We start from the raw sequence: 13,260 nt of genomic DNA, 5'->3' as shown, positions 1-13,260 counted from the left end.
GCCCTCTCCGCATGCGCAAGAAGTGCTGCACTTTGTGAATGGCCCTGTTGTCTTCTGTGACCTGTCATGTGTCCCACAAGACTACGGGGAGAGAGGGGGGAGGACAACTTCCGCTTCTGGTAGCCTTAGGCAATCACAGCGGACGTGGGAGCTGATACCTGTCAAATTCGGGTACCTGCTGCCCCCCACTCCCCATAGGTGCAAATACTTAATGGGGAGCGGGGAACAAAGACTTAAAGCAGAACTTCCCCTTTTGGGTGGAGCTCCGCTTTAAGGTGTGGGCGGCTGCAAGTGTCCTTAATGACCAGTAAATATGGTTGTTGAGGAGCAGGAGGCTACCGCATTCTTGACCATAACGCATCTGCTTTCAGTGGGGTTTCCTGCTGACTGCATAAAAACACACACATTGTGGGGGTCTGCGGGTTGGGGGGCTTATTGCTATCTGGAATCCCCCTTTAACAAGGGGGCGCCAGATCCCAGCCCCCCCATGTGAGTATGGTTTACATGGCACCTCTACTTATTCATGAAAAAAATGTGCAAAGTAAATAAAAACACACAGCCAGTGTTTGACAATTCAAAAAAAAAAAACCCCGGCCTGCACTTTTAAGAGGTATTTTAGAGGTACTGCTTTAAGAACTGCGGTAGATACCGCTTTGTGAATTGAACTCAATGTGCTTTAGATCTCCTGACAACTAAATCATGCAAAGACCTGCCTGAGTGAATACATATTGAATAGATCACTACATTTTATGGGGTTTGTAGAATCAGAGTATAAGTATAGTAAGCTTCAGATTGTAAACGTGTCTTGGTGTCTTCCTATTGTATGTTTTCCTGTGCAATTGTACATACAGAACCTTCTGGAAATAAATGCGGTGTCCAGTGATTGTCTTTTTATGACTTCACTTTCATAATTTTAGATCTGCGTAGATCTCTGGATCTCTAAAATGAGAACAAGGTATATGGATAGTAAAAACTAAATGATGGAATAATTTCACAGAAAATGGCAGGTTTGATCGCACTGTGAAAAAGACATACATAATGTAATGGATAGGTGAACTTTAAAAATACATTTAGAAAGGATCCCCCTGCGCTCCACAGAACCTTTAACCTAAAGTCAGCTGCTATCACCTATTCTTTATATCTTAAGATATGTGCAAACAAATTATATATATTGTGATGAAGCGCTCAACTTATATAGTGTGTAAAATTCCTTCTTACATCAAAAATATTGTGAAATTACCAAAATAAATAAATGCTTAATTCCCTCTTAAATTCTAACAACCTATACAGATAACTAGTGCAAGATTCCCACACACAGATTATAAGCCCCCTAGTGGTATACCGTGATAGTTAACTAATAACACTTTATCTGTGCAAAGTGATAGATATATCCGATTACATGAAATAAAACAGTTCAAAAAACAGTTCAAAAAAACTTGTGATGCCACACTGTGCAAAATAATAATAAGTGTTCAATACACAGTGATTATAACTTCACTCCATGCTGCAATTGTGCTCTTTGTGATACTCTGATGTGACTCCCCTGGATTTAGCCAAAATGCCCTCTCACCTTCCACATTCGACCCTTGCGGGTCACAAAGCTTTAAATATATAATATCTCAGCCCGGTTTTCATACTCCACTGACTCCACCGACTCAATTAAGATCCTCCTCCAAGCAATGAATTCCTCTCAGATCACTTTCCTCACAATATGGACTCAAACACAGGACGTATATGCAAGACAAAGACAGACCTCCATAGTGCAATACTGTTTTAATGCACTTTAAGATAGAAACGAATAACACTCACATATCCTCCAACAGAGAAAAGCAGTTTCCCATGTGCTATGGGTGTACTCAGGTGTACAAAGATGGCGTCCGGAACCGGAAGTACGTCACCCCTTGACCGGAAATGCGTTGACGCGTTGCGCCACGATCACGTGGCTTCTTCAGGATCCTGAAGAAGCCACGTGATCGTGGCGCAACGCGCATTTCCGGTCAAGGGGTGACGTACTTCCGGTTCCAGGTTCGGACGCCATCTTTGTACACCTGAGTACACCCATAGCACATGGGAAACTGCTTTTCTCTGTTGGAGGATATGTGAGTGTTATTCGTTTCTATCTTAAAGTGCATTAAAACAGTATTGCACTATGGAGGTCTGTCTTTGTCTTGCATATACGTCCTGTGTTTGAGTCCATATTGTGAGGAAAGTGATCTGAGAGGAATTCATTGCTTGGAGGAGGATCTTAATTGAGTCGGTGGAGTCAGTGGAGTATGAAAACCGGGCTGAGATATTATATATTTAAAGCTTTGTGACCCGCAAGGGTCGAATGTGGAAGGTGAGGGGGCATTTTGGCTAAATCCAGGGGAGTCACATCAGAGTATCACGAAGAGCACAATTGCAGCATGGAGTGAAGTTATAATCACTGTGTATTGAACACTTATTATTATTTTGCACAGTGTGGCATCACAAGTTTTTTTGAACTGTTTTTTGAACTGTTTTATTTCATGTAATCGGATATATCTATCACTTTGCACAGATAAAGTGTTATTAGTTAACTATCACGGTTTACCACTAGGGGGCTTATAATCTGTGTGTGGGAATCTTGCACTAGTTATCTGTATAGGTTGTTAGAATTTAAGAGGGAATTAAGCATTTATTTATTTTGGTAATTTCACAATATTTTTGATGTAAGAAGGAATTTTACACACTATATAAGTTGAGCGCTTCATCACAATATATATAATTTGTTTAAAAATACATTATCTGCTCTATAATTTCCAGTCAAATTACATAGGTTTTGTTGCAGCCATCTCATCTTCTTTTTTCACTTTTTAATTGCTTTCACAGCTTTAATCACAGGTCATTTTATATCTCATTCTGATTTTTACATTCTCCTAAGAGAAGTATGGGGCTGCCGTTGTTGTTCATCTTCTGAAATTGCCTGGATCTGTGTGACTTCTGTACTTCTAAATCACAGACTCATGGCAAGCATGCTACAAGTGTAGCGAGTTAGAGTTCATGTACATGAGTATTAGAACTCCAATCTGTATACATGGATACGTGGAGCTTTTTAGATCAGCATGCAGCCTGTGAAAACAGTGGTCTTCAGTGGTAGCTTACATAATGCTGTCAGGATATGTGTGCTTTAACGTTTTCACTGCAGTGGACCTAAGGGTTATGTCAGAACAGTATTGCCTGCAGCAGACTAGCTCAGTAGCCCTTGCACCATGGCATTTACTTTAGACTTAAAGCTCATAGATGCTGCAGAGACTATAGAGCCCCGGCCTCTGATGATTCATGAATAGCTGTGAGCAATCATTGGCAAGTCGCAGATTACATGCAATTCAGTCCACCGCTGCCCACTGCTCTACTACTACTGTGGGCTCCCCACTGCCCGCTGTCTCAGCTGTTTCTCCCTGCCATCTCATTCCTTTTGTGTGCCCTCTGGCACTGCTGCTCTACCTCCGGCCTCCTTGTTTCTTCTTGTTAGCTTTACTTTTTAGATGAACAGGGAGGTAAAACATTCCTCTTATGTTTACTATTCTTCTATTGAACAAGGAAAACTTCAGTATTGAGCATTTCGGTGTTCGTTATTATTTTCTTGTTCATTGTTATTTAGTGCTGGGAAGAAGGAGGTTGAGGGCTCTGTGTCTCCAATCTTTTTATTTATCAGAAAGGGGAAGTGTGAGAGGTCTGTTTTGAGGACTTGGTAATATACTGTCTCCTGGAGGCTTTTCTTGCTTGGTGATAATACTTAAGTGAAAAATAAAGTGCACATATGCACCATAGTGCAATGCACACATTGCAGTTATGCCCTTTAAATGCATTTGGGTATTGTGGTGCCATTAATTTTGAGCATGCTCCCAATGCACCACAACAGCAAAAAATGCACATTACCTTTTTTTTTTTCTTTCATTGCAGCACACCACAATGCACGGGAGATTCCCATCTGTGCATTGTGATACTTCAAAACGTACATTTTGGTTTGCTGGCAAGGTGGATTTAAATTGTATGGCCCCTCAAGGCAGGCAGCCTTCTAGTTTTAATATATAGCTTTTATTTACAGTTTTGTGATTTTTCACCATGTTGCAAAAAAGGCCTCACTCTGCAGTTAGTCAATGACCTGGAAAAAGCAAGCAGCCAAGTTCAAGACTGAACTTGCTTTCTTCCGTTGACATTGCAGGTAATTTACTCGCTAGTTAGTGAAGCCAGGATGGGTATGACAAAAAAAAAAGTCCTATCAACTTACATATTTCTTTTCTTACAGGTTACCTTTAATTTTTTTTTCAGCATGACCTAAATTATAGAAGAGAAGAACATGACCTAAATTATAGAAGAGAGACAGAAGTCAGCAAAGTGATCACTCTCTGACGAAGGGGGGCAGCTGCACACTTTCTGAAATTTGGCTGAAATTTGATCAATGTATGGCCTGTGGCCATGCTGGCCCAGACAAACTACTGCACTATCAGGTGTGCTTGCTGAATGTACTGTATTAAAGTGGTTGTAAAGGGTGAAAGTGAAGGTAAATAAAAACCTTTTCGAGTGCTGCCCCCCTAACCGATCTCGATCCAGCACTGTCTCTCTCTTATTGGCTGGGACAAAGAAAAAACTGAACCTTTAGAACCACTTTAACTGTGTGTAGCTTCAGCTACATACAATATACCGTACTGTATTCTGGCAGTGGGATGGGGACTTCCTGTCGCACTCTTGGAATAGATTGCTGGGGCTGAGCCATTCACAGTCATCTTTGTGTTCTATGAATGCATGTGAAGCTTCCATGAACAGCAGAGCAGCTCTCAGTTGGAAGTCCCTGTCCCATTACAGGAACAGTTAATACAGTGCGCCCAGCAAGTGCACTTTATTTAGGCTTTAACTCTAAACTTGTTCTGGGTCAGTGACTCAGAAACGTTGAGACCAAAGCATTTGAATGATAGCCAGGCAACTAACCGAAGGAGAGTTCAGCAATAGCAAGCCCTATCATTTTCCCATGACGGAGTCCCTTGAACTGCACTAACTTATAAATCAACCAATAAAAATGTACAGTGCATTCATAAAGTATTCAGACCCCCTTCACTTTTTTCAATTTTGTTATGTTGGAGCCTAATGCTACAGTTGTTTAAATTATTTTTTTTCTCATTAATCTACACTCTGTACCCCATAATGATGAAGTGAGAACACAGTTTTAGAAATGTCTGAGAATTTATAAAAAAAAAAAAAAATTAAATATCACGTGTACTTAAGTATTCAGACCCTTTACTTTTAATTTTTGACAGGGTGAGTGGAACTTCGCTATAATCATGAAAACCATTTTATATGGTTCAGACGGTGAAGACATGAAATCGATGTGCAGCAGCCAGATAGTGTTTATATTTTAATTTGGTCAATTACATTTATACAGTTATTTGGGCAGTTGGTGCCTGTGACTACTTGAACGGTAATCAACACTGTGTTCCCAACATACTCATACTAGTATTTTACATTGTATTTAGAGTAGTGGAAGAAGTATTAGCTCACATTGTGATATAATGAATACAGAGTGGTAGATGTAAGATAATACCAACATAGCTGATAGTCTTTGTTCAATCTGATGTCCCCGGACTTTCTGTTTTGTTGTTTGTGCCCTATAGGCTGCCTTGTGACTTCTAAAACTATTGAGGTTACTGCTCTGTGTTACTTTAAGCACCAGGAAACATTTCAGGATATTGCTTTCTAATTTAATATCATGCACTGCATTTCCAAACCGATTAATGTTATGTTTTTATCTTTCCCCTATGTAGTTGGCTACTCTGCTGTTGCTATCAATCATGTAGCTGCATTTGAAAAGAAGAAAATGGTAAGTTTTTTATTTGTGTATTTACTTCTATGTGGGGTGAAATGCTTGTTAAATCTAGGGGAAGAGGAGTAAGCTATAATCTCCTTGGTCGATCTGCAGCCAGCGCTGTCCTCTTCTCTCCGTTACGGGTGGACCCTTGTCATCCTTGCACACAATGCAGGACTGCTTATCTTGCATTGTGCATAATGATGTCATCCTGTGACTGGTGGAGCAGCGATGGAAAGCGGCTTCGGGGTTCCAGTCACACAGCATGGAAGCCTGCCAGAGCTTGAACTAAGGTAAGTGACAAGCATTTAACCCTTGCAGTGCAGGGAGGCTCTACTGCAAGGATAATTTATTTTCGCTGCCCAAAGGGAAGCTTTAAATTCTGTATATGAGTGGCTGTTTAAGTAGATGTAAAGCAAATCACAAATATCTTATATCATTTTTAATATGTTAATGCAATTTCACAAGTAATTTTCAGTGCTTTTAAATCTACAGCTTTCTTTAAAATAATAACTGGTAATCCTGCCATTATTGTCCTTGCTCTTGTAATGGTGTGACAATGCCCTGCCCCTGTCTAAAGCTTGGGTGCACACGGTCCGAATATCAGCCCGTTCAGCAGGAACCAGCTGACATTTGGATCATGTGTACAGCTGTCCTGACAGAAGCCGGTGTAAGTACTGGCTTTTGTTGAAAGGGCATGGTGGAAAACCGGCTAGGAAGGTAGAAGATGGGGGCGGTGAGTCCCTGTCAGAACACAAAGGCACAAGTGGAGAGATTGCTGCACTAACATCACTTAGTACAGCAATCTCTGTTTTTTTTTTTGTTCAGCCTGCTGAGCTGAATGGAAAAATAACTGAATGTGTGTACCAGGCATCTGGTGTCAGTGCCAGCATACAATTGACAGGCATGTTGCACTGTTGTCAACATCCTGAACAGTGTCATGCAGACACCATGGGAGCAAGTGCATGTAGACAGAAAGTGGTTGAAAATCAGTGCTGAGATATAAAAAAAGGATGAAAAGATTAGTATTTTACAAAAGAAAAGAAACATGGCAGTTGTGTGTTTAGCGAACCATACAGTGCATTTTATACATGGGCTGTGGTGTACGCAGCCCAGTGAAGTATAACAGGGTAGACAGTGACATCTGCTCAACATTTTAAATTGGTCTTTTAATGTCATCCAGTTAGAGTTTAGATCTACTTTAACCACTTCCCGTCTAACCCATGTACATAAACGGCTGGATGGGAGCAGTGCCGAAGCGGGTTGCCATTTACAAACGGCCCCCACATTAACTGCCTGTGCACGATCCCTGGGAGCGCACGGCACCGCAATCCGGTACCCGCTGTGTCCTAAAAAATCCATATGGGTACAGTGTTGCATGACCGCGCAATTGTCATTCAAAGTGTGATAGCGCTGAAAGCTGAAAATTGGCCTGGACAGGAAGGGGGTGAAAGTGTCCAGAATTGAAATGGTTAAAGGTATTGTACACTTTCAAGTGTTTTTGTTGTTTTCACTGGGTATTAGTGTAGTTCTATTCCCTCTGTTGTTTGTTTGCCTTACTTTGTAACAATGGGCTCACACGTTGTGGCTGCAGTTTGTGGTGTCATGGCTGATCGAATTCTGGGGGATTCTGTTATTCTCTGATTTTAGTGGGATGTGTGGGGCTCTGCCTTCATAGCAACATCATTAAGGTTCAGTAATGATTGATGAAAATTACTAAACGTTGCATCTGCCAGTGCATTAAAGGTGCCCAGCAAAGCATGCTGACAGCAGGGCCCTAACATCACTGCAGTTGTAGTCCGGCCTCATAACAGAACAGGCCTGGGGGGGGGGGGGGGGGGGGGCGGCGTGCATTGCTCCTGAGTTGCATTGATTGCGAGTGTATTGCTGTGCAGGATTCTGTGGGAGAATGAAAAGTCAGTGTGTTCCCTCTGCTTGTTCATAGCAAGTAATAGCTTGGATATAGATTGTCTGGCTTTAGTATTTTCTCATTCACTTTCACAGTATGGGGACGAGTTCTGACTTCACTTGCTGCATGCTTCTTTAAACTTTTAAAGCAGCATTTAAAATCAAAAGCAAACATTTATTATATTGCAGCTTACCAATTCTTAGATGTGATGGCCACATTAGTTTTCTTTTGTAGGCTTACTTTCTTTTATTTTCATCTGGTGATCTGTAAACTGATTTGTAATCTGAAACTGAAATATTAGCTAGAATTTGGCTTCAATTTTGTTACTGTACTTAAATCTGCTAGTACATCTAACACTCCCCTCCCCCAGAGTGACAATGTTGCTGTCCAAATCTGCTCGCTGTGCTCCAGAATGGTGTCTGTATAATACAGGTGGCGTATTACTGGCCAGATCACCAGTTGAAAACCAAGGTAAAAATGCTTAAAAAAATAAAATGAATACAGCCACCACATCTAATGATTGGTAAGCTGCAATATATTACATTTTTGTTTTTGTGTTTAATATGGCTTTAATTTATTGATTAAGCCAGACAACTAGCATTTTCAGAAAGAGGTCAGTTATAGCACCCCTTCCATTTTTGTCATGCCAGGTTTCCTTTAAAGACAAAGATCCCAACCTTTGGTTAAACCCTTGTAGTATAAGCTATGATGTGATTACTATGTTGGAGCGATGATCTCAAATACCCAGCTTTGTTTCCTGTACCTCATATAAATTTTTTCCGGAAAAATATTTAGCCTAGCTTACCTCCCGCCTTCTGTTTGAGAGTATAGAGTGTTGTGTTTACTCCTTGGGGAATTCTTTTCTCCCAAAGCTATCCTGAAGCGCCCCCCTTGTGGTCATCATATAAGGGTGTCATCTTGCGACTTGCACCTTTAATAGACACAGTACACATGCTGTTATACTGACATCTAATGAATTTTTAGTCAGAACTCATATATACAAGGCACCTGTACAGTTTCACCATAGCCACCTGGCAACCAGCAACGTACCTGTACATTGCTGGACTTCAAGTGGTTATACAGGGATGATGCCTGCTGCAGGTAACATTCCAGTATTGTTTTTTTAGAGCTGACAGTTGGCTTTCTTGTAAAAGCAATCCTAATGGCTAATTAGCTACTGGATTGCTTTTTCAATCAGTGGGAGGGGAGGTCGTATCCCCCCACGCTGCCTTCTGCTGCTCTCTCTGGCTCTCCCATCCCACTGGGAGACCTGAGCGACAAATCGGCTCTTCTGCCAACTGACAATAGACATATCCAGAACGGCTCCAATCACCTCTATGGTATAGGAAACCACTTATGGTTTCTCCGGATGTAAACAGCACCATTTTTATTTTGGGAATACATCTGATCACACAGATGCTTTTAGGTCTAATAGACCCCAGATCTCTCTTTAAAGAGTACCTGTCACTGTCTTATTGTTATCATAGGGAATATAAATATCTCCTGTGATAGCAATAAAGTGATAAAAAAAATTTCAAAGCACCCCCGTGCTTGCGCACAAAGGCAAACGCATGCATACAAACGGCGATCATTCCACACATGTAAGGTATCACTGCGAACATCAGATCAAGGGCAGTAATTCCAACATCAGACCTCCTGTGTAAATCTAAAGTGGTTACCTGTAAAGATGAGATGGGCAGACTCTGATGTTCATTTCATCAAGGTGGTTGTGTGCATTGTCCCAGGCTTAGGTTTTCTAATGGTACATGTTCCACCCATTAGTAGGGAAGAACATGTAGCATGTTCCGCTCCTGCAGCTCTTCCGCTCCGATACCTCCCTGTAACTGTGAGCAACGGATCTCCCTGCACCTGCTGTACAATTCAAAAAGCTGCGCCATTCATTTACAGTTCTGTGAATGAATATCTATATGTACCTTAGCCTTTGTGATTGACGGCTTATAGTTCTCAGTGAACTGTGAGGGCAATGGTGAGTGCTCTCGTAGGCCATTGAACTTCCTCGGCTGAAGTACGGTAACTGCCTGCCCATATCAGTGGTAGGGGTAGACAGCTAAACTGACAGTCTGCTGATCGCAGGTGCAATTCTTTGCAGGCCCCTAAGAAGAAAAAAAAATAGTAAATTCAAATGTTTTTTCCTGCCAAAAAATGTGCATTCAAGGTGAACTTATCCTTTAGCAGCTAACATTTTTACATTTTAGATTGCCTGTCTCAGTATTTTGCAAGGGTGCAGCAATTGAAGAATGGTTAACACTTCCCTAATCCCACTAATACAGTGTATCTAAACTAAAAAACAAAATTGTTATATAATGCTCTTTACCTGTTAGTAGAAGTAGTATCTCCATTAATGTTTTAACTTTTTAAGTTTCTTTCTCTCCTTTTTTAAATCTGACGAGCCTTCCAGTAAAGCACTTTCTAGACTAGGTTGACAAAACTCACTGTGTCGTGGAGAAGCAGCTTTACTATTCCAGTACTTTTGATATAGTTCAGTTGGTGGAGCTTAGTATGTTGCTCTTTTTAAACGTAGCTGTTTTTCATCAAACCGATAGATCTTATTAATGCTTTCTGCTTTGAATGACCGATTGTATTTTTTTTTTCTAGGAAATTGGGAAACCTATATGTCCTGCAGATTTATTCCCATCACCTCCTATTGTGCAGGTAATGAAATGGTGGTTCAAAATAATGATTGCTATAAGAGCTAATAATGTACATATCTACAAAAAACATTTACAATTTAAAAAGTATTCAGTATATAGTTAAAGCAGAACTCCAACCAAGGATACAAATAGAAATAAATGCCCTTTAAGGGCCAGTTCACACCACAAAAACACACTCAGGATGTGTTTTTGCTTACTGCTCACACCACATTCTTTTCTGGTTCATTTTTGATCCATTATGCTGTGATCCAGTACAGTTCTGTGCAGAAAAAAATGCAGCATGTTCTACTTTTTTTTTTCTCTGCACCAGGAACTGATTGGAACTGACTGCACTGGTGTGAACAAGGGCCATTGGAATGCATGGGGGGGGAAAAGCATTTTTTGCTTCGGTACTCACCTTATTTCAGGGCTTCCAACCACAGTACTTTTTCCCCTCTACGAGATGCTGTCAGTCTTCCAAGTTGGATGACAGCCAGTATCATTCAATCCACTTCCTTTAAGCCCAGGCTGTCATGCACCTGCCTCAGTCCGTAAGAGGACAGTGAAGGGAGAAGCAGCACATGGATGATTTCAGCTCTCTGTCACTCTGGTTTGTATTCCTATCTGCATGCTTCTTATCACATGAACTGTTTGGCTGCTTGAGCTGCATCTTCCACTCCCATTCAGCTCTGCTGTACAGGAACTGCAAGAGGCCGATTCCAAGTCACATTCAGGTACTTGCACTGCTTGCATTTAAACATAACATTTAAGAATGTATTAGAAAATACAGAGCTGCAGTAATTTCTGTCTTTTATATCTGATTGGAGCTCACCATTATTCTTGTTAAAGGTGAAACCATTCCTACGCATCTGATATACCTGTAAATGATTTGTGAATTGACAAGTGCTGCTTTTCTGGTCTCTACTGAACTGCATCACTTCAACATGAAATAGAATGTCTGTTGTTCCCCCACTGGAGGAGTAATCAACTTAAAAAAAAAAACACTCCAGGCAGAGAGGACTCTTACCCATGGCTGGAGGGTAAGATCACTATAAAACCACCCATCTTGAAAACACTCTTAAAAGCTAACAGTGAGAGACATATGGGGGAATGTCAATGCTGACTTCTCCTTGTCAAAGTGTTAGTTACCTGGCTATCATTCTGACTCTTAGGCATGGTTTACACTTCAAAATGTGGCATTTGGAGTGGGTACTACTGACCTATTCCAGGTGGACATCATATAATGTCCACCTGGAATGAGCCTCATATGCTGCTGCGATCTGATCAGTGTACCGGTCCGCTGATCACAGCAGATCACATGACAATTGTAAACAGTGAATGTCTTTTGATTCATGCCATTCATGGTTACAATTGTGATGTTAGCTGTGATTGGTCAAAGTGATCAAATGGTACAGACAGGGCCAATCATAGCCCATCTGTACCATGTGATTAGCTGTGGCCAATTTACAGCTAATCACAAAACAAACAATTAAATTCATTCAGTAAAATGTTTCCTTATAGCAGTGAAATGCACTGCTATCAGCAGTCACAATGTGTAAAAAAAAAAAAAAAAAATCCTGATCACTTCCCCAGAGTAGTACAATGTCACTATGGTAACATTATATTGCTCTGGTCACAGTGAACTGAAAAAAAATTGTAATAAAAAAGAAAAAAATTAATTTTTTTTTGTACTGTCACCAGTCAGTGACCCTGATCACCGCCACACCAGTTATTTGGTTACCCTGTATTGCGCTGGTGACAGTATGTAAAAAAAATTGTGATATTTTTTTTTTATTATTTCTTAATTTTCAAAAAAATAACTTAAAAAAAATGCAATTCCTCTTACTAAATACCACAGACTGTCTATTTTCCACAATTTGGTCATTTGGAGGATATCTGTACTGTCCTGACATTTGTGGGCCTGAAGAAATGAGATAGTACATCAGGATTGATCAATTTTTAGATATATACAATAGTTTGTGGGCTCTATAACTTTCCTGCACACTGGTAACAGAAACGAAGAAAATGCGTTACGTTTCAAAATGTTCAGTGTTTTTCCGTTTTATTTAGCAAACAAAAATTTTAAAAACCCAGTGGTAATTAAATACTGCCAAAAGAAAGCTCTAAAAAAATCTAGTTTGGGTACAGCGTTGCACGACTGCTCAATTTTCAGTCAAGGTGCGACACACTGAATGCTGAAATTTGGCCTGGGCAGGAAGGGGGTAAAAGTGCCCAGTATTGAAGTGGGTAATAAAGGTGAACCTACTATTCCAAGCCACATTCAACACTCAGATCAATGTGATTCAAGAAGCAGCCCTTGCAATCTACAATACTTTTGCATTGTTTATTCATATCTGCATATCTGATGTACCCTGTTGCTACATCTCGACAAAGACTAACACTAGAGAGATTCTTGTTTAGGGCAACCAAATTGGCAATGAAATATAGGTAAATATTTAACTCTTTAATTGCTGCTTTTTATGTAAATATGGGTGACTTAAATTATTTTTGAATTGAGTGGACAAGTGTTAGATTTTCTGTTAAGGATTTATCTACTTAACAGAGGCACAGAAAAAAAATCCTGGCTGTGTTTTCATAGCCATTTTGCTTGTGTACAATGGGTAAGAGATTCTCTTGCTCCTTCTTTCCTCTTTCTGCCAGTCACAAAAATGCTTTTTTGCAGCTGGATGAGGGGAGATCCCATGATTAAGGCTAGAAACTAGAAAAATAATTTTGTATATAAGCATATATGGATATCGATTGTCAGACTGTCTGCTCTAGCCAGGTAGCTGAGAATATTGTATAAGGCAGCATGTATTAAGACAAACGGGTAGTCTGAGTACAGGTAGTTTGTGTTAACACTTTCTGCACTATTCAGT

At 40.4% G+C, this 13,260-nt stretch overlaps 1 protein-coding gene across 2 annotated transcripts in view; it reads left to right on the top strand.

Annotated features, from left to right (window-relative positions):
- Window positions 1–13,260, top strand: part of RPP30 (ribonuclease P/MRP subunit p30) — a 54,821-nt gene that overhangs the window by 21,214 nt on the left and 20,347 nt on the right. For both annotated transcript variants that reach the window (XM_089692761.1, XM_089692763.1), the window contains 2 exons: window positions 5,781–5,836; window positions 10,347–10,403. In XM_089692761.1, the coding sequence (XP_089548887.1) occupies window positions 5,781–5,836; window positions 10,347–10,403 (113 nt within the window). The remainder of the gene's footprint in view (window positions 1–5,780; window positions 5,837–10,346; window positions 10,404–13,260) is intronic.

Source organism: Staurois parvus, unplaced genomic scaffold, assembly GCF_062004578.1.
Source record: "Staurois parvus isolate SC_StPar_1 unplaced genomic scaffold, SC_StPar_1.0 ptg000604l, whole genome shotgun sequence".
Taxonomy (NCBI): Eukaryota; Metazoa; Chordata; class Amphibia; order Anura; family Ranidae; genus Staurois; species Staurois parvus.
Note: the sequence above shows the minus strand (reverse complement) of the source record. Positions and strands in the feature narration are given on the sequence as shown.